This window comes from Rhipicephalus sanguineus, chromosome 4 (genome assembly GCF_013339695.2).
Source record: "Rhipicephalus sanguineus isolate Rsan-2018 chromosome 4, BIME_Rsan_1.4, whole genome shotgun sequence".
Lineage (NCBI taxonomy): Eukaryota > Metazoa > Arthropoda > Arachnida > Ixodida > Ixodidae > Rhipicephalus > Rhipicephalus sanguineus.
Window position 1 is genome coordinate 190,934,952 of NC_051179.1, and position 21,206 is coordinate 190,956,157.

The 21,206-nt window shown below is 48.6% G+C and overlaps 1 protein-coding gene across 1 annotated transcript in view; it reads left to right on the forward strand.

Annotated features, from left to right (window-relative positions):
* Positions 1–21,206, forward strand: part of LOC119390976 (polyamine-transporting ATPase 13A3-like) — a 585,099-nt gene that overhangs the window by 234,855 nt on the left and 329,038 nt on the right. Inside the window, exon 15 of the mRNA XM_037658686.2 lies at positions 6,341–6,450. Coding sequence (XP_037514614.2) covers positions 6,341–6,450 — 110 coding nt within the window. The remainder of the gene's footprint in view (positions 1–6,340; positions 6,451–21,206) is intronic.

Consider the following 21,206-nt stretch of genomic DNA (forward strand, 5'->3'; position numbering starts at 1 on the left):
GAAGTACCTTGCTTTGTCAGCCGCATGTTTTGTTGAATGGGTGAGAATTTAAGGTACTAGAATCCTAGCAGATCCTTCATACGCATCGTATCTACAACGCCAAACTAAGACTGGGAAGTTCGCTGATGCAATGCTCAGATGATCAGGTTAAATTTGGATGTACTTTTTAAAGTTCAAGGTAATATTTCCAAAATGCGATTAAACGCTGCTGTGTTATCGCGGTATAGGGCGGCCCAGCCTGCACAATCTGTTTGTGTAGATACTTCCTTGATTTCAAACGAACCGTTTTGAAAACCCAGTCATCTGATCAGCTCTATGAATATAAAAAATCACCTCAAGTCAAATATATATATACAGAAACAGCAAACAGACGCGCGTGCGAAGCAATTTTTTATTTACGTTTCGCTCGGGGTCCGAGCTTCATCAGAGGCATTCTGCTGAAGCTCGGACCCCGAGCGAAACGTAAATAAAAAATTGCTTCGCACGCGCGTCTGTTTGCTGTTCCTGTGAATATTTCACCGGACCTAGAAACCCTTTGTTTCCCTTTGTTTACACACACACACACACACACACACACACACACACACACACACACACACACACACACACACATACACATATATATATATATATAAACATACGGCGGACGGAGTGAGCGACGCCAGTCCCCCCACTCGCGAACGAGTTGGTACGCCACTGGTCAAGCATTACTCGAACCTTTGTCGTGGCTCGGTCCTCTCGAATGACCGCATGATGTGGCCTGTAATAAAAAAGTGCAATTTCCGGTTCTGATGACTCTTGAACCTCTTCTGCGACTCACAATTTCATATACTTTGTTATAGCTTTGTCGTAGCGACGCAGCACGTCTTCATTTTTCTGCAGCCTTTTAGTCAGTTGCTGTAGTCTTTTCATCGCATTTTCCTTCTTGCTTTGCAAATTGACGCTCTGTTTCCATGGCAAGCTGACTTGATATCGACCGTTCTGTTGCACTATATTTTCCTCAAATTTCTCGGAGATTTTATCTCCTGTGGCATCCAAACTGTTTCCTGTGATCCTCATTTACTCCAGGTCCCAAAATGTTGCAGCACTTCACTTTCAGAGCTAGGACGAGATTTTATGTGCGGCGTTTCATTCCTTACCGCGCAGATCCTATGACACAAATTTTCTTGCCCGGCGTATCGTCCTTCACCAGGCAAACGCTGCACGTAAGTCGGAAATACGCTCGCCTCTACTTTGCTTAGCGCAGCAGGGGCGAACGCAAAGGCTAGGGTGCCTTGATGCGCGCTGTCTAAGCTTTAAGGTGAGGATATATGCGGCGTCGACTACGGCGCGGCTGCCATATTAACACGAAAGTGTTTTATGCCGGGGTCCACCACGGCTCCACTAACGTATTTCCGTGACGGATATGACGTTGTCAAATATAAAGACTAACAGTGGGCAAATAAAAAACTAAAAGAAATAGTTCCGTCACCAGGAATCGAACCTACGACCCCTCGCTCCGCAGCGCGAGACGATTCGGCCACGGACGGCATGCTCTTCGCAGTGCTAACGGCGAGCTATTTATATACACCATTTGCCGGCGGCGGTACTCAGAGACCGGTGTTACAGTGGTTTTCGTTATCACTAGCGATATGGCGCGAAGGGCTCGAAGAGCGCGCTTTAAAGGTCGCCGCCGTTGCGCCAACGCCCGCCTCTACAGGGCGTGGTCGCTCGTGCGTGCGCTTATCTCGTGATCGCAGTGGTTTGTACGTCTTGCGTTGAGCGCACGAAGGTCACTTGGCTCACTCCAGGCGGCCGCTTTTCCGAAAGGAGCGCGGTGCTCATGCAGAAATAAGTTACAAATGTGACAGTTCGCTCTCATACTGTGTACGTTCGTTCCGTGCGTCCTTTCTGCTTGAGCAGCGCATTGCAAGTTTCGAGCTGTTTGCCGTTCTTCGCGTGAAAATACGCTTTGTTGCTGTAGCATTCACTCCTTCGCCCTTGGGGCGAAAGAATGCACAACATACGCTCAACTACGTCTGTGAAGACACGTTTCACTTTCGTGTTATACCGATTCCTATGACAGAGGGATCAGCCATGCTTTTTTGTGCTCACCCCGTCTCACCGATCTGCGACGGTTCCGTTGAGGAGCGCAGGACACTGGCCAAGAAAATGGCGGCGCGGCGGCGTCACCCTATGGAGGAAGAAAAAAGAAAGTGGGGAGCATTACGTCACGCAGCCAGCCTTGGCAAGCCCACCCGTTTTGAAGCCAGCAGCGTCGGCCCAACACGTGTTGTGTCGACACTGCTTTTGCGGCGAGATGACTCAATAAACGAGATTTGCCGAGAGTTTGGTGTATGGTGCCCGGTAGTTTTTAATCGAAGCGCGATCACTCGGCGCAGTAGTTCGGCCGGCTCACGGAGGTGGTTCAAAGACAGAACTTAACCGAGAGTACTAAAACCTACCGCGTGCTCTGACGTCTTGATCACGTGTTGGGCCGGTACAGTGGGCTTCATTCAGCATTGCCCAATGCTCGCTTCTCTCTTTTTTCTTCCATGCATCGCCCTCTTGAAAGAGTGACAGCACTTTAAGAGGGGCGCACGTATCGAGGCACACGGACATGGCTAGAGTTGCTGTACATGCTACCTTTAGGTAGCAGAGTAGCAGCGTAGGTCCTGCTCTGGAGCCTTCGGCAGGAGGCCTATGGAGACGCTACAAACCGCTTGGAAGAGTGCTAGGTCCTCAGAACTTCAGTGCAGGTCTCTTCATTTAATAGTGCCTCGCCATATTCCTTTTTTCCCAGACTGATAGAATAATTATGGATGCTCCGTTTTCGCTTAATCATGCGTTCCTTATCTGACTTGATAAACTAAGACTTTTCGTATTTTCAATCTGCAGTTTACGCTAAAATTCTGCGTAAATTTTTGTTCGCTAAAGTTCTGCTGTGCACTGTCGCCTCATTAACAATTTAGGTGGGTGTGTCTGACCAGTTTCTTCATACTGAACTGGCGTCCACGTTTCTTCCATGCGTAACACCGACTCACTCAGCCTCTCTTTACTATATCAGAACTCGAGGGAGTTGGAGATATGCAAGCGAACATTGTATAGACTGACCTGCGAAATTGGTGATGGTGTTGTTCCAAAAAACCCTCCTGACGCACAGCTGGCGCGCACCGAAGAAATAACTTAAACAAAATTAGCTGTCTGGCTCTGGTGTTTGAACCCGGGTCTCCACTGTCCCATAGCGATTGCCTTGATCACTTGGCCATGCGCCCATGCTTGCCCATTTTGATCTGAACTTAAGCACACGAAGGCGTTCTAAGGCGTTCTACGACGGTGAAAAAAAGCAATTGGGAAGCAGTACACTTGCCATGGGCGTTTCATTGAAATATTTTGTGTTGGCGGAATAAAAGTGATTTGCTTGACATCGCTTAAGATCGATATCACGAAAGTCACATTTCAGGAAAGTTCCGAACTTCTAGAAAATTGAATTCCTAACCCCTCGTTTGCATGATCGGTTGATGGTCGTTTCGTTTGGCTGTTCTAGTGGATCACAAGCGTTGGACAGAACATGAAAAACAGCATGCCGATTCAGCCCGGAAACAGCTTTGCGGGTACGGCCGCTACCTGTAATAAAATGGAACGCTTACGTTAGGAAGGAGTATTGCGCAGTGAGAAATAAATAAATAAATAAATAAACACAAATATTTAAAGAAAGAAAGAAAGAAACAAAGAAAGAAGAACCTGCAGCAGCTAAGGCCCGCCCACTCCAAGCTTCGCTTGCCCCCATTTCCCCGATATGGGAAAGGCATCCGTGTTTTAACAGCGAAGCTATTCAAGCTATCGGTAACGTGGTCCGTCGTGCAAACTCCACAGGTGGGTATGCGCCACAGGAAGTGGGCAAGCCTCACTGCCGAGAACAGCAGGCGCGAGCTTTAAATGAAAACTCTGCTCGGCGAAGTGGAGCACGTGAAACAGATGAAAGAGAGAGAGAGAAAAAAGAAGGAGATAGAAAGAGAAACTAGAGAGAGAGAAAGGAATAGAGAAAGAGAAAAAAAGTGAGAGGGAAGGAAAGCGATAGATAGAAAGGGAAAGCGAAATAGAGGGAAATAAAGGGAATAAAGACATAAAAAGATATAAAGACGCAGAAAGACATAGAGAGTAACAAAGACGAAAAAGGTATAGGAAAAACAGAGAGCCAGACAGAAAGAGAAAGCAAGCGAAGAGATACAAGAAAAAGAGCGAATGCTAAAGAAAGAGGGGAAACGAGGGGAAAAAAGTCAGTTTCGCCGCAACGGCCAAGCAATGAATGCGATAGCAATAAATTGCAATGTAGCGCGAAGAACGCAAAGCAGCTCAAAATTGCCAGCGCGTAGCTCGAGCCCAAATGACGCACGAAAAGAACGCACATAGGACGAGCGCGAACTAATGCGTCAAAGCTCGACACTTGAAGCACACTGCTCAAACATAAAACAGGACGGACGAAACGAACGAACAGGTACACAGAGGACGAGCGCGAACTAATTGTCACAGTTGTTACTTATTTCTGTTCCTTTCGCAATGCGCTCCTTTCGCAAACGCGGCCGCTACATCGAGCGAAGTGACCTTCGTACCCCCCGCGCCACCCCACCGGCCGCCCCTTCTTTCCTCGAGAGAAGCGCACGAAGGCGACCACGCCCTATACGGCGAAGGGCAACGGTGTTCACAGGAGCGGGGCGACGATCTTTAAAGCGCGCCATGCGCGCACATCGCGCCATCTATGTGGTGACTAAGAAAGCATGCTGAAGTAAATGGCGTATATCAATAGCTTAATAGAACTTTTTGTTGGGCTAGTTGGCACATGCTTACTGAAAAACCAAAAAGACGCGTACCATCAAGGAAAAAAGTAAGGACGCCCTTTCTGTCCTGTCCTTACTTTTTTCCTTGATGGTACGCGTCTTTTTGGTTTTTCAATATCAATAGCTTGCCGTTAGCAGGCTGGAAGGCAGCACTGTTCGTGGCCAAACCGTCTAACGCCGCGAGCTGCGAAGCGAGAGGTCGCCTGTTGGATTCCGCGAGACGGAATGTTTTTCTGAATTATTTTTATGTGTCTTTATTATATATATATATATATATATATATATATATATATATATATATATATATATATATATATAATAGTAATTAGATATATATACATATGTAGCGTCATCATCATCGCAATTCATAATCATCCGTCATTTTCCAACCACCGCGCCACGTCTCCGCGCAGCTCATCCTAGCGCTCGAGGCGCGAGCAGAGTAGAACGAGCTCACGCTCCTGAGGCTGGACGCCGGCAGCCGCTGCCGCTGCTGCTTGTACTAGGGCCTTCTAATAAAGTAGCGAGAACGGCAACGGCCTCGTCGGCCGCCTTCACGTCTCTCTCTCGCTACAATTGGTGACCAGCGGACGTGATTCGAAAACGCAACCTTCTGATCTGTATATAATATTATATATATATAATATATATTATATATCTATATATATATATATATATATATATATATATACGTATACGGTGCATGACGGTGGCGACGGGGATGGCAAAAAAGCAGCCCAGGCTGTCCATATAATTACTATCGCAATAATAAAAAGTACAAGGAAGGCCTCCCAGCTCGGCATTCCTTCAGGCCAAGCGCCACTAGTGCGATGCTACCATAATTTGTTTCTTCATATGAACGGTAGTAAATGAACACTAAAAAAATACGAGGTGCGATACGTCGAGTACAATAGTGGCATCCAAACACCCGTTTAAGCAAAATAAATTATTCTGTGCGTTCAAAGTAGAAACCACAGTTCCTTTATTTGACTACATTGTGGGGCGAGAGGGCAAGATGATAGCACGTGGATTCTGAAAGGCTCCATTAAGATTGTCATTGTTAATTAAACGTCAAGAAAAGCAAGCTTGCGTCAATTACATCCTTGTTTTGTCCTTGCGGCAATGCTGATGAAGTGGAACTCGTAAAATCACTTCTGATACAATTTTATGCTTTCATAAATATTGTATTCCACGCGATTCTGCAGCGCCAAAATTCCTTATGACATTAGCATGTACGTCATGGTCTAAGCAGCAACTTGAACTTAAAATTTGGACCGCAACCTTGGATGCGAACATTTCTAACCTGGATGCCTAAAAAGAATTCGGCCGTCTCTCTTTAAGTGGAATATTTTGATAAGCAGGTTATCGGTGCTAAAAACACTTAGAGAAGCCATTATTCGTCGAGAACGTTTTTCATCCAAGGGCCGCTGCTAAATCCAGCAGTATAGAGGCTTACTGGTTCCTTGACAACTCCTTTTCAACTTTCATCAAATGTAATACACGTGAACCTCGCGACCTGCCAGGCTCTGAAGGCGGCAGATGTGGGCATCTCCTTGTCAGAAGCCGAGGCCTCCATCGCCGCTCCTTTCACCTCGAGAATACCCAGCGTGGCATGTGTTCCCACTCTGATCAGGTGAGACATGCGTTTTCAGTATAATAAAAAGTTGGGCGAGTTCGTGTTGGTTCATATTGAAAACTTGCTTTTCACTTGCTTGTAGAACTGTGCTTCTTGTAGGTGTTCAAGGGCATCCTGGATTCTCATAAAGGGCTAAACATCTTAGCGAGCTTTTCTGTGAAGACGATGGCAATCTACAGAACAGTGGTTCGATCCATATTTCTTATTGGCAAGAACTGGAGTATCTCAGGGGCTATTCGAACGCCAGATGACGCCGTTCTTTCGCTTATGAGCCACCTAGTCGCCGACGCGTTCCCTCATGGGCGTAGGATATGGCCCTTGTCGCAATGGCGCACTAGTGCTCGCGTAGGTCTCGTGACAAATCGCTGAGGTATGGCTTAAAGAAGCATGCTCGCAATCGCGTGAACAGTGAACTTTCTTGATGAGGTACAGAAGAGGGGTGCTTTTGGAAAGAATGCATGCTTCCGCGATGGGGTTATCTAGTACCCGGAAAGAAATGGGTTATTCCATGCGGTTCCAGGTCACTCCGCTGACTAATGGCTGGCTATGGAAGTAGTTGGGATGCTGCTAGTAATGGAAGAGGGGCCAAGGCGCCGCATGTGCCCAATGCACTGTCCGCAAAGCAAGGGGAGGACCTTGCGGTAACCGTCAGGGCATGTCTAAACGGAGAAAGGCAGCGACGAACACGTTTGACGAATGAGGGAAGCTGATGGCGTAAAAAGTGCGTCTGCATCATCAGGAACGCTGCAAAGCACAGGTAGAGGAGTGAAGTGACACTTAAGCCACTTCTGCTACATATTTCCACGCGCATGTGCGAGTGACGATGACAACGAAGCAGCGCGAGTGTTCTTGGCCAAACGCGGGATCCAAGAAGACGTTGCATTCTTTTCACTGATTGATAAAGCGCGTTTGTTTGTCGTTCTCCGTGTACTCGTCGATCCCACGTCACATTGATGGAGTTCCGGGGTAAGGTTCATGCTTGGCACTCCTTCGTGGAGCCGACAATTCTGCCCGGAATAGCCACCACGGCTCGAAACACCGGTTCACCAATTCTGTCGCCGTGATACTTGACGAAAGCCAGCAAAAGAACGGGACACGAGAAAAGGCAGACACGCACACCGCTGGACACACACATCCAGCGGTGTGTGTCTGCCTTTTCTCGTGTCCCGTTCTTTTGCTGGCTTTCGTCAAGTATCATGAACCAACTGGCCCAGATCTCAACTCTTCTGTCGCCGTCTACTAGGCCTGGCGCCCGAGCTCAACCTCCTGCCAGAAATATCCAGCAATCGCTTGCCTCCTTCAGCCACCATGACCACTGCCGCTTCATCGCACGTGACACTGCAGAATCCTATGATTCCAGTGTGCTTTCATGGGGAAGCCTATGAAGACACCCAAGATTGGCAGGATCAGTTCGAACGCTGTGCGAAATGCAACCAATTCTGAGGGCCGCCTCAGAAGCCATAGTTTGGAATGTCTACTTCTACATGAAGGACAACGCCCAGACGTGGTACACCAAACGGGAAAGAAGCTTGGCCACTTGGGACGACTTCTGCACCCAGCTGCTTGACACTTTTACCAGTGTCGACAGAAGAGAGAATGCACAACATCTCCTGGAATCCCGCATCCAAAAGCGAAACGAGAGCGTTGCTATGTACGCTGAAGATATGGCCCATATTTTCCGTAGGGCAGACCTCGAGGTGCCGGAAGAGAGGAAGTTACGGTATCTCATGCGAGGATTGAAACAGCAACTGTTTGCGGTGCTTGTGATAAATCCACCGACTGCAGTAGGTGAACTCACTAAGGAAGCCGCAGCGATCAAACTGACCCTAGAGCAGTGGTACCGCCAGCAAGACGACATGATCAACTCTGCAACGAGTACTTGTGTTATGACCGCAAGCAACCAGAAGCCGCAGCGTGAAGTCATCCGGGAGATCCTTTGAGAGGAGCTTTGGCACCTCAGTGTAGATCCACTAACAGAACCGATGCCGGCATTGTCTTTTGTAGCTCATGTCCGGGATGAGGTCCGTCAGGCTCTTTCTTCGCCCGGCTATGGTGATATTCCACGGCATCTTACTTTACGCTGATGCTGTCCGACGCCCAGTCATCGCACCTTCGACGCCGCCGGCTCCAACGATAGACCACGACCTAACCTGTCACAGCTGTCATGGTTTAGGAGAACTTGCGTTTGCCATAGTTGGTGCTTACTGTTTGACATTTTGACCGCACAAAAAAGACGAGGACAGAGGGAGGTACGACGACACGGGCGCTAAATTTTCAACTCATTTTATTCAGTGAAAGACGTAGCAATATATAAAGCGAGTTTTGACATGCGCAGACACAGTTACGTCCGCTCATCAGTCTAGTGGGGCAGCCACCTGTCCAAGAAGACATTTCCGATTGAAATAATCTGATAGAGGTGTCACTGACACAGTCATCATTTTTCTTTCTAATAAAGTAAGCTTCTAATAGCTCTCGAGCTGTTTGATCTTGGCTTCTGCCCAGAACCTTTATCCCTTTAAACCGTGGTTCACACGTGCAGTCTTTACAGTGCGCAGGCAGGTGCGCCAAATCGTCTCCTTTCTTTAATTTTTGCTCGTGTTCCCTGGCTCGATCATTTAGGCACCGCCCCGTGTGCCCTATGTAGGACTTGCCGCACGTCAGGGGGATTTCGTACACGACTCCTGTAGAGCACTTCGCGTACGGCTTTGCATGGTTTTTGCCACAGCCAAGACTTCTTTTAGGTTCTCTGGAGGTACGGGGGCAGAGCCGCGCCAGCTTGAATGGCGCCGATAAAACAAGGGGGACACCATACCTGCCTGCTACCTTCCTTAGGTTGTGGCTGACCTTGTGTATATAAGGCACCACTTCAGGTCTTACGGTAAGAGGGGTCGTCCTCGTCCTTGCCTCCCTCCTCGAACCTTTCACTTTCTGAAGAAGTGTTTCCACCACTGGCATCACCATCGAGTCAGGGAACCCAGCCGTCTTGAGACGGGAAATCTGATTGTCAAATGCATCCTGCATTTTGTGAACGCACGACTTCCTGAGAGCCGACTCTAAACAGAGCATAGCAACTCCCCTATTCACAATCTTTGACTGGGGAAGAATCATATGGCACCAAACCCTTCTGTGCCCGAGGAAAATACTGCCAGCAGGCATGACCATGGCCAAAAGAAATGCTTAGGTCCAAAAAACGCAGGGTATTCTCAAGTGGAAGCTCATGAGTGAAGGAAAGACCTTTGCCAAGACGTTTAAACATATCCAGAATGGCATCACAGGTGGTTCAATTTCCTTGCTCGTTAAAAACAATTAAAAAATCGTCCATATATCTAAAAACGGTTAAAACATTTAAAAACGCATTGCCTTTAAAAGGGCGGTGCCTAAATGATCGAGCCAGGGAACACGAGCAAAAGTTAAAGAAAGGAGACGTTTTGGCGCACCTGCCTGCGCACTGTAAAGACTGCATGTGTCAACCACGGTTTCAAGGGAAAAAGATTCTGGGCAGAAGCCAAGATCAAACAGCTCGAGAGCTATTAGAAGCATACTTTATTCGAAAGAAAAATGATGACTCTGTCAGTGACACCTCTATCAGATTATTTCAATCGGGAAATGTCTTTCTTGGACAGGTGGCTGTCCCACTAGACTGATGAGCGGACGTAACTGTGTCTGCGCATGTCAAAACTCGCTATATATTGCTACGTCTTTCACTGAATAAAATGAGTTGAAAGTTTACCTCCCGTGTCGTCGTACCTCCCTCTATCCTCGTCTTTTTTGTGCGGTCAAAATGTGAAACAGTAAGCACCAACTAGGCCAAACGCAAGTTCTCCTAAAGCATATATCCCGTACAGGCCCTTCTTTCTGTGTTCCTCCGCATTCCGTGTCCTGCAATGAAGATTCGCTCATCAGTTACATCGTGGCAACTACCTGCCGGGCAAGATTCATCGGCTTCTGCATTAAGCGAGGCCTGATCCCTCTTGAAGTGAGTGCACTGTTCGGATGTGTTGTTCCGTCCTGGGGGCACATAAAGCGCATGTGCAAAATTCTACGCGCTGAGTTGTGGCGGCAAGTTAGACTATTCAATGATTGGCTTCGCATCTTATGCTTCGCAAGAGACAGGGAGTGGTCCGCGGAAAAGAACCTAATGTCTGCTAGACGTGTCGCACATCAGTTGACTGAGTACTACTGGAATAACTTGGTTGGTCATTTTCTGAGAGCGTCGAAAGGTTCGAGGGCCGGACAGGAGCAAGCAAGGAAGCCTCTCGTGTTGGGCAGCGTAGACATCCCAGAAGACATGTCCACCTTGCTTGGGAAAGGTCCGAAGTTCAGCGTCGAGGCGCTGGTTCCTGCCCATGAACTGGCTGCTTTAAATAGACGTGTGGCGAAGAAGGCCCCGCAGGAAGACCATGACAGGTGCCTGCTAGAAGGTGTTGACTGTCTTACCAAGAGTGTTTCCTGCCCGTCTTCTAATCGTACTGTATCCGTTATACATAGGACTTTGAACTTTTGTAAGGATAATGACCTTGTTATTTTGGAAGCAGATAGGAAGGAGGGTTTGTAGTCCTTCCGAGGGGGTTCTTTGGCACAAAGGCCTCTGAGGCCTTGAGGAAGAATTTTAAACCTATAAAAAGCTCTGAAGCTAGGGTAAAGAGCAAGGTTATAAATATGTGCAAGTCTTTTAACCTAGATAGACTAGCGAGAGACATCAGTAGCACTACGTGTAAGGCCTTAAGTGTTTTCTTCACGGCGAAGACACATAAGCCCAGTATTCCGTTCAGAACAATTGTTAGCGAGCGCGGAACCTGGCAGCTACATGTTAGTCGCTTCATTCTTAAGAGTTTGAAGACTCTTGTTATTACCGATCCCTTTTTGACTAAAAGTTCGGATGATGTTGTTGCATTTTTTAGGAACAACCAGGTCATAGGCCCAGCTTTTTCTGTAGATGTGGAGGATCTTTTTACTCCATCCCACATAGCGACCTGTTTAGGGCGGTTAGGATGTGCGTTGACGAAAATGGCTCGATTCCTTTCCAGAACGCAGTTGGTATCTCGGTGGAACATTTTTTAACGCTTTTAGAGATTTTTCTTAATAGCACTTTTACCAGGTTTGACGAACAGCTTTTTTTACAGAAGCGTGGCATCTGCATCTGGTCGTGTATTGCGCCGCTACTGTGTAATATATTTCTAGGTTACATTGACAAGGCGCTCGAGGAAGCTTTTAAAGGCAATGCGTTTTTAAATATTTTAACCGTTTTTAGATATATGGACGATTTTTTAATTGTTTTTAACGAGCAAGGAGCTTTAACCACCTGTGATGCCATTCTGGATATGTTTAAACGTCTTGGCAAAGGTCTTTCCTTTACTCATGAGCTTCCACTTGAGAATAGCCTGCGTTTTTTGGACCTAAGCATTTCTTTTGGCCATGGTCATGCCTGCTGGCAGTGTTTTCCTCGGGCACAGAAGGGTTTGGTGCCATATGATTCTTCCCAGTCAAAGATTGTGAAAAGGGGAGTTGCTATGCTCTGTTTAGAGTCGGCTCTCAGGAAGTCGTGCTTTCACAAAATGCAGGATGCATTTGACAATCAGATTTCCCGTCTCAAGACGGCTGGGTTCTCTGACTCGATGGTGACGCCAGTGGTGGAAACACTTCTGCAGAAGGTGAAAGGTTCGAGGAGGGAGGCAAGGACGAGGACGACCCCTCTTACCGTAAAACCTGAAGTGGTGCCTTATATACACAAGGTCAGCCACAACCTAAGGAAGGTAGCAGGCAGGTATGCTGTCCCCCTTGTTTTTTCGGCGCCATTCAAGCTGGCGCGGCTCTGCCCCCGTACCTCCAGAGAACCTAAAAGAAGTCTTGGCTGTGGTAAAAACCATGCAAAGCCGCACGCGAAGTGCTCTACAGGAGTAGTGTACGAAATCCCCCCTGACGTGCGGCAAGTCCTACATAGGGCAGACGGGGCGGTGCCTAAATGATCGAGCCAGGGAACACGAGCAAAAGTTAAAGAAAGGAGACGTTTCGGCGCACCTGCCTGCGCACTGTAAAGACTGCACGTGTGAACCACGGTTTAAAGGGATAAAGATTCTGGGCAGAAGCCAAGATCATACAGCTCGAGAGATATTAGAAGCTTACTTTATTAGAAAGAAAAATGATGGCTGTGTCAGTGACACCTCTATCAGATTATTTCAATCGGAAATGTCTTTCTTGGACAGGTGGCTGCCCCATTAGACTGATGAGCGGACGTAACTGTGTCTGCACATGTCAAAACTCGCTATATATTGCTACGTCTTTCACTGAAAAAAAAGGGTTGAAAGTTTACCGCCCGTGTCGTCGTACCTTCCTCTGTCCTCGTCTTTTTTGTGCGGTCAAAATGTCAAACAGCTGCCATGGCCGGCGACATTCCCAACCTCTCCGATCTTGCCTACACGAGGAATGCCGTATGGTCGACATCCGAACAACGCAACGTGGTTCAATGGAGAGTCCTTGCTTAACTACAAGCGTCGGGAAACCGATTTGTGGTGTACCGCTGACCGTCGAGTGCCGTGCTTTCGTTGCGGCGAAGCAGGGCACGTCTATCGAATTTGCCGTTATCGCGACGCTCAATACTCGAGATTTCCTCCCCACCCTGATTACGCTATGTATGACTGTCGGCGCACGTACAACGAAGCTCCTCTGAACATACCGCCACAAAGTACAACGACGCCCCGTTCACGCTCTCCATCTCCTGCGCGGTACAGTTCACCGAATATTCGCAGTTTTGCCGACGTCACTAAGGGCAGGCCCCCTAGCCCGCGACGGCGAAACAGCGTAGCGACCTCCGTGGATGGGGCTGCAATCGTCAAAATTCCGAACAGCCCCCATTACACAAGAACAACTAGAAGTCACCGGAGCCGGAAATGACAAGCACGGCGACGAATACGACGAATGCAACTGCCGATGTAAATGGCGTGATCAGCGCTGACTTCGTCGTTCACCTTGACAGTCATCAAGTGACGGCTCTGTTGACACTGGCTCCCACTTTTCCATAATAAGCATACAGCTAGCCGACAGACTAAGGAAGGTAAAGATGCCATGGTACAGACCCAATATAAGAACTGCCGGAGGTCAGTTGATGACACCTGTTGGAACGTGCACGGCCCCACTCACAATCACGGGTACAGCATTCGTCGCCACCCTTGTCATTCTTCATGAGTGCTGTAAACAGGCGATATTAGATGTGAAGCATCTTATAGCGGAGTTCAATCCGGTGATGGTGGTATGCGGCGTGACCACCCTTACTGCGCATGCACATACCCTCTCCCCACACCTCATCTCCCCCTTTCCTCCTCTCTACCCCTTCCCTTCCCCCTCCCATTTCCCCTTTCACTCTCTCCTCCCCCTCTCTTCACTTTACATCTCCACTCCCCCTCTCCCCCCCTCTGAAACGCGGGCTCGGCATGCCGAAACGCTGCTTCGCATCGCCTCATGGTCCCCTTAAGCGGGAGATGGTGTGAGTTTTGGGAATGAACTTCTTGCACGAGTACAGGGCTGTGATTAACTTCCGCGACAGGAGTGCAATGTTTGCTACAAACTCGGCATAGGCGTGCGCAGGGTTCTCCGTCAGGGGGGGGGGAGTTCGTCGAAGCACCCCCCTGCCGATTATGTCAATGTATGGCGCTGACATTACGCCCCCCCCCCCCCCCCCCGCCACGGTGGTCTAGTCGTTATGGCGCTTGACTGCTGACCCGAAGGTCGCGGGATCGCATCCCGGCATTGGCGGCTGCATTTTCGCTGGAGGCAAAAATGGTTGAGGCCCGTGTACTTAGATTTAGGTGCACGTTAAGGAACCCCAGGTGGTCGAAATTTCCGGAGCCCTCTACTACGGCGTCTCTCATAATCATATCGTGGTTTTGGGACGTTAAACCACAGATATTATTGTTATTATTATTATTAATATTATTATTATTATTGTTATTATTATTATTATTATTATTATTATTATTTGCGCCCCCCCCCCTCTTAGGTGAATAGGGCGGTGGCCGCCCCCCTGCCCTCCTTGTGCGCACGCCTATGAAACTCGCGCACTGCTAATGATGAGGAAAACCAACGATTTCGATTACGTATTCCCGGCGACGACGTCATAAGGCCGCCACGCAGTTGCTCTCTCGCATCCGTGCACTCCTACAACTTGCAGAGCGGGATTGGCATCGCTGAATATCAGTAAGCTAGCACTCGCTTGCGGCATTTCTATTGCCAGGGCTGTCATCAATGTCATCGATGGATGCGCTGAACTTTTTTTGACGAATTTCAGCAGGGAAAGCCGACACATGGTAAGAAGCACTGCCATTGCCTATTTCGACGAACTCACGCAAATTGAAGATTACCATCCCAGCGGAGGAGGTGGCAACGTCTCCTATCTCTTCACCGACACCAGTTGACCTTAGTCTGACGTTATAGACCGTAGAGCGAGACCGCCTTCTTGCGAGTGCGAGAACGCAAGAACGAGCGCAATAAGTTCCACAGCTGCTCTCATCAAGTGAGAGAGTTGGTCAAACGCCGCTTACAAAACACGACGTCATCACAGATTCCGACGCCAGGCCCATCAAGCAAAATCCTTATAGTTTTGCCCAAAAGAGCGTGAGCCAATTCAAAAACAAGCGAAACCGATTCAGGAACGTGGTGTTATTCGGCCATCTAACACCCCTTGGGCATCGCTTGTAGCACTCATCCAAAAAGGAGGATGGCAGTTTGCGTTTCTGCGTCGACAACCGTAAGCTCAACCAGATACCAAAGAAGGATGTTTATCCGCTTCCGTATATTGATGATTTCCTGGATAAACTACGAAGCACACGCTGATTTTCGTCAATGGACTTCAAAAGCGGCTACTGCCAAATTGAAGTGGATGAGAGAGACCGTGAGAAGACCGCCTTTTTCACGCCCGAAGGACCTTCAGGTGCTTCCTTTGGTTTGTGTTCGGCGCCACTTACGTTTCAGCGTATAATGGACAATGTACTAACAGGACTTAAATAGCAAACCCGCCTGGTGTACCTCGATGACGTGATTCCCTTTCCAGCTACGTTCGAGGAACACTTAAGAAGACTGGCCGCAGTTTTAGGGGCGAAGCTCCTTAAGGCGGCACCCGTTCGTCCCTCGTAGTCGTCGTCGTCGTAGTAGTAGTAATAGTCGTAGTCCGTAACAAGTCTTACGCTTTGACCTCCAAGGTGGTGCCGGTGGGAGATTTTTCCTGTGCGTTGTTGAACAATAAAAAATTCGCAGCGTGCGCGTTAACTAAAAGCCGAACTCTTCTGTCTCTCATTCCCCATTAGCAGCCATTGGCATGTTCCAGTAGGAAACGTTAGTAGAAGTAGAAGTGTAAGTGTTAGCTAAAAGCCGACTTCTTCTGTCTCTCATTCCCATTAGCAGCCATTGTTTACCTCCAAGGTAGTGCCTGGTGAGATTTCTCCTGTGCGTGATTAAACAATAAAAATTTTGTTCAAAACGCCGTTGATTGACGAATTAACCAACGAAAGAAGCCAGATGTTTTGTAAAAGCAGAACGAAAGAACGCCAGATGTTTCTAAAGCAAAACGAAAAGACGCCAGCTGCTTAACGAAAGACGCCAGATTTTTCTAAAGCAATGGTTTTCTAAACAATGAAAATTCAAAGCGTACATGTAAAATTAAAGTGAGCTGCAAGTCGTCATAACTCATCGAACCTTTAGTATAAACGCGCCCGATCTCACGTCGGTGATGATGTACTGGGCAGAATTCACGGAAGATTCACGGTTTACCGATGAATCTCCGCAGCTTCGCCCACTCATCATCATTCACTCCGTGGATATGGTGTGATTTTTTTTTTTGAATAATACGCGTGGCCGGCCTTACCTTGAAACCTGAAAAGGGCCACTTTGGCTTTCACGAACTTCAATTCCTCGGTCACGTCTTCAACAGCCAAGGCATCCGAACCGATCCGGATAAAATTGCTACCGTGGCGAATTTCCCTACCCCATCAGACCAAAAATCAGTGCGACGTTATTTTGGGACTATGTGCCTACCACTGGCGCTTTGTTGGCAATTTTACGGGCGAAGCTCCTTACGGCGGCACCCGTTCGTCCCTCGTAGTCGTAGTAGTCGTAGTGCGTAGCCAGTCGTAACGCTAGTACCAGATCTTGACCTCCAAGGTGGTGCCGGTGGGAGATTTTTCCTGTGCGTTGTTGAACAATAAAAAATTCGCAGCGTACGCGTTAACTAAAAGCCGAATTCTTCTGTCTCTCATTCCCCATTTGCAGCCATTGGCATCTTCCACTAGGAAACGTTAGTAGAAGTAGAAGTGTAAGTGTTAGCTAAAAGCCGACTTCTTCTGTCTCTCATTCCCATTAGCAGCCATTGTTTACCTCCAAGGTAGTGCCTGGTGAGATTTCTCCTGTGCGTGATTAAACAATAAAAAGTTTGTTCAAAACGCCGTTGATTCATGAAATAAACCAACGAAAGACGCCAGATGTTTTCGAAAAGCAAAACGCAAGAACGCCAGATGTTTCTAAAGCAAAACGAAAAGACGCCAGCTGCTTAACGAAAGACGCCAGAAGTTTTCTAAAGCAATGGTTTTCTAAACAATGAAAATTCACAGCGTACATGTAAAATTAGAGTGAGCTGCAAGTCGTCATAACTCTCATCGAACCTTTAGTATAAACGCGCCCGATCTCACGTCGGTGATGTACTGGGCAGAATTCACGCACGATTCACGGTTTACCGATGAACCTCCGCAGCTTCGCCCACTCATCCTCATTCACTCCGTGGATATGCTGTGATTTTTTTGCGCATCTCATGGCCATCGACTCAGCTCACCCGGGAAGATGTCTCCTTCGCATGGGGCGAAGAGCAGCAGCGTTCATTTCACGAGCTTCGTCAACGTATGCAAACGCCTCCCGTGCTCGCCCACTTACATGAAGACGCGCGGACGATATTGCATACAGACGCTAGTAATGTGGGTGTTGGAGCAGTGCTCGTACAGTGGCAGGACAACAGCGAAAAAATGCCCCCACCTCCCCGAAGGGAATCGTGAGGAAATGCGAATGCATTTCTTGCGTCGAGAGTACACGGCGTGGTAATTTTAATGGCGTAAAGCTGCACACATCCACGCGCTCAAGTGTCCCCCTTTTGGGCGCCTCTTTCAACGAACGCTTCCTACGTGCGTTCGTAATCACCTCAGGGATGTTGCCACCGCCTTCAATGCAGCACAAACGCGTTTAGAACGCGCTGTTTTCAGGCTGTGCCAAGGCAGCACAAACGCTACAAACGCCTTTCAAACGCACTGCATTGACGCGGTGGCGCAGGGAGGAGAGAGAGCGAACGGCGAGAGGAGCGGCGAAGCACTGCACGAAGGCGGTTTAAAAAAACGTGGAGTGCTATAATGTGGGCTAGTTGTTGATTCATCTTCAAAAGTGCGCTTAGTGAACACAGACACGAACGAAAATGAATTGGCCGCGTATCGGCGTGCTTCGCTGCAAATGTCGTCTAAAGACGATAGAAGAGGCGCTGCGTGAGATATGGACGCCATCTGGCAATACGTCGGGAAACATGAGTGCTAAGTTGCGGGCTGGTAGTCCCGGCGCAGCAGCAGGCGAAGACCGGCAGTGACCAACGCGACCGGCGGGGACGCCAGCCAGACCGAACACGCGGTTTGGCGCGAAGGGCCGAAGCAGAAGATACGTCCGCACTCAACGAGTAATCTCCACACACTCTTTTATTTACACGACGCCTGGGTAAAACAGGAATGCCAGAGCGGCGCCCCATGGCATTCGTACAGTGCAATACAGAACCGAAACCGAAACACAACAATGAGCTCGTGCAGAGGGCACGGAGGAAGGCAAGTTTCAGCGCAGTCGCATTTTCAGCGCAGCTCAAAAAACTAGGGTCTTTAGAATTAAGTATGTATGCATTTTGTATTAAAGGAATACACCACCCAATACTTACGTAGTGATGTTGCTCCTCAAATATGCGTAATGTTTGCTTTTTGATCGACAATGTCCACAAGTATGAACCTAGTCAGCCGTTCAAGATGGCTGGCCCTTGGGCAAGTGGTTCAACTTTGGCCGAGTGGCTGAATCGTGTGACGTGTCGACAAACATAAGACAGAAAGACAGCCCAAAATTCCTGCGTTTAAGTTCCCCAAGAAAAACTATCGTCTTTAAAAATCCTGGAGTGGAAGCTCTCGAAACACCTTGCCAGCGAAAGTGAAGCCACCTTTTGCCCACCAAAGAGCTCGGAAACATGCTCTTTTTTGGTCGTGCCTACATAGAGGTCAAATGGCTTTGAGCTGTTAGTGTAAATGCTACGTTAATTACAAAATAAAAGATCGTTGTTGCTGACAAAAGTAACCCATCGAGAGGAGTATTGACGATTGATGTCCAATAAAATTTGCCATGACTTTGAGGCTTACTTACGAAAACTAGTAACACAAAGACACACTTGCAGCACTATCTGACCCGTAAAAGTTGCCATATTAAACTTTACTGGCGTGCATGGAAAATGCTCGCTTTCCTTCGCCAAACGCCGATGATTTATCGTGCCCCTAGTAAGATAGCGGGCGCAGGCGCCATCTTTTGGTGGGCACGGCTTCGCTATTGCGCATTAATCGCCACTCCAGCAAATTTTTTAACCTCCTTGCACTGCACTTACCCTCTCCTACACTCTCTCCACACACGCGGGAGCTCCGCCGAGCTCCCGCGATGCGAGCGCCCTCACACGCCGGAGCGTGCTCCTCCTCTACACTCACTCTCCGCCCGCACCACCTGCTCCGGTTGCTAGGGGCGAGGATAAGCGCGTGCGCCCGCAGCTGTTGCTATTGGAGAGGGAGTGAGAGCGGAGAGGCGCGCGGACAACGCCGGACGCCTGACATAGCGCGACTAAGAAATGCATTCGCATTTGATAAAAGTGATTGCTTGTGCAAGTAGGACGTTATTCCGATCAGAAGCCAACTACGCTACGACCGAGAAAGAATGCCTCACCATGGTATGGGCAGTCCTTGAATTTCGTCCGTATTTGTACAGTCCCTCGTTCACCGTTCTGAGCAATCAGCAGTCACTGTGTTGGTTAAATATTTGAAATATCCATCCGGCCGTCTCGCATGGCGGAGTCTTCGACTGCAAGAGTTCGACTTCACTGCTGCCTACAAATCGGGAAAATCACACGCCGATGCCGACTGTTCTTCTCGGTCTCCTGTTGAGACAGCAGCCCAAGACGACGACGACGCGGCCTTTTTGGGAGTCGTTGAGACTGCCGCCTTTTCACAACAGCAGCGGGGCGACGCTGAACTGCTACCTTTCATTCATTACCTCGATGAACGAACGAATAGTGTGCCGAAATTATTCGCAAGGGGGCAGGCGTCGTACTGATTTCGCAATGAGGCACTCTACAAGAAGAACTTCTCACCCTCCAGCAGCGGCTACTTACTCCTCGTTCCCTCATCGCTTCGACGTGAGGTCCTACACGGCTGTCACAATGAGCCAACCGCTGGTAACTTGGGCTACACCCGGACATTGGCGAGGACTAGGCAGAACTATTACTGGCCGAGACTTGCCGTGGTCGTAAAAACCTACGTGCAGACATGTCGATTGCGAGCGCCGCAAACCGCCATCCATCAAGCCAGCCGGTCTGTTGCAGCCTGTTCAAGTGCCAATATCATTTGCAGAGATCGGCATAAATTTTCGGGGGCCCTTCCCAACGTCTGCTACCGGAAATAGGTGGATAATCGTCGCCGCAGATTACCTCACCCGATACGCCGAGAGAGGCGCTCTGCTACGGGCAACAGCAGCTGAAGCAGCGTGATTTTTTATTGAAGCCATCGTTTTAAGGCACTGTGCTCCCTAAGGAGTTATCACCGACAGAGGTGCTGCGTTCATAGCCGAGCTTTTGGACAACGTTTTTCGACTAACTGGTACCGCTCACAAGAAGACAACCGCGTATCATCCCCAGACTTACGGAATGACTGAACGTCTCAGTGTGACCCTGGATGACATGACAAGCGTGTACGTAAATGTAGGGCGCAAGAAATGGGACGACATCCTACCCTACGTCACATTCCATTCAACACGGCTCGTCAGGAGACCACTCGGAAGACACCCTTCAGTCTCCTTTACGGCCGTGAGGTTACGACAACATTGGACGCAATGCTCCCTCACGAAAAAGACGGCAATGAGGCGGACGCTGAAGAGTTCACGCGGTGAGCAGAAGCTAGACAGTTTACCCGGTTGCAAATCACCGAACAACAAGTCTAGGACGCTAGACACTACAACTCCGACACAGACCCGTCACATACATGGGCGACAGCGTGGGTCTCAATACCTACTCGTCGGCGTGGGCTCTCCTAAAAGCGGTTGCGAAGATACTTCTGACCTTACGCAATTCTGCGATGCATCAGGGACGTAAACTACGAGGTTGTTCCGGACGGCTCTCAGTGTTCAATGCGCCGAAGACATTTGCCAGAAATCGTTCACGTGCTTTAGATGCAGCCATACTTGCAGTGACTAATTGCGCAGTTTTTTCTACCTTGCTTTCTGAGCGTTTAACATAGGGGCGATGTTTTTTAAAGGGGAATAATGCCCTGTGTATGTGCCAGTGGCGACGACAACGAAGCAGCGCAAGTGTTCTTGGCCCATTGCGGGGACGACGAAGATGTTGCAGCCTTTTCTCTGCTTGATAAAGCGTGTTTGTTTGTCGTTGTCCGTGTCCTTGTGGATCCCACGTAGTATCATATACATTGTTCTTAGCATCCCGAGCATTAAAA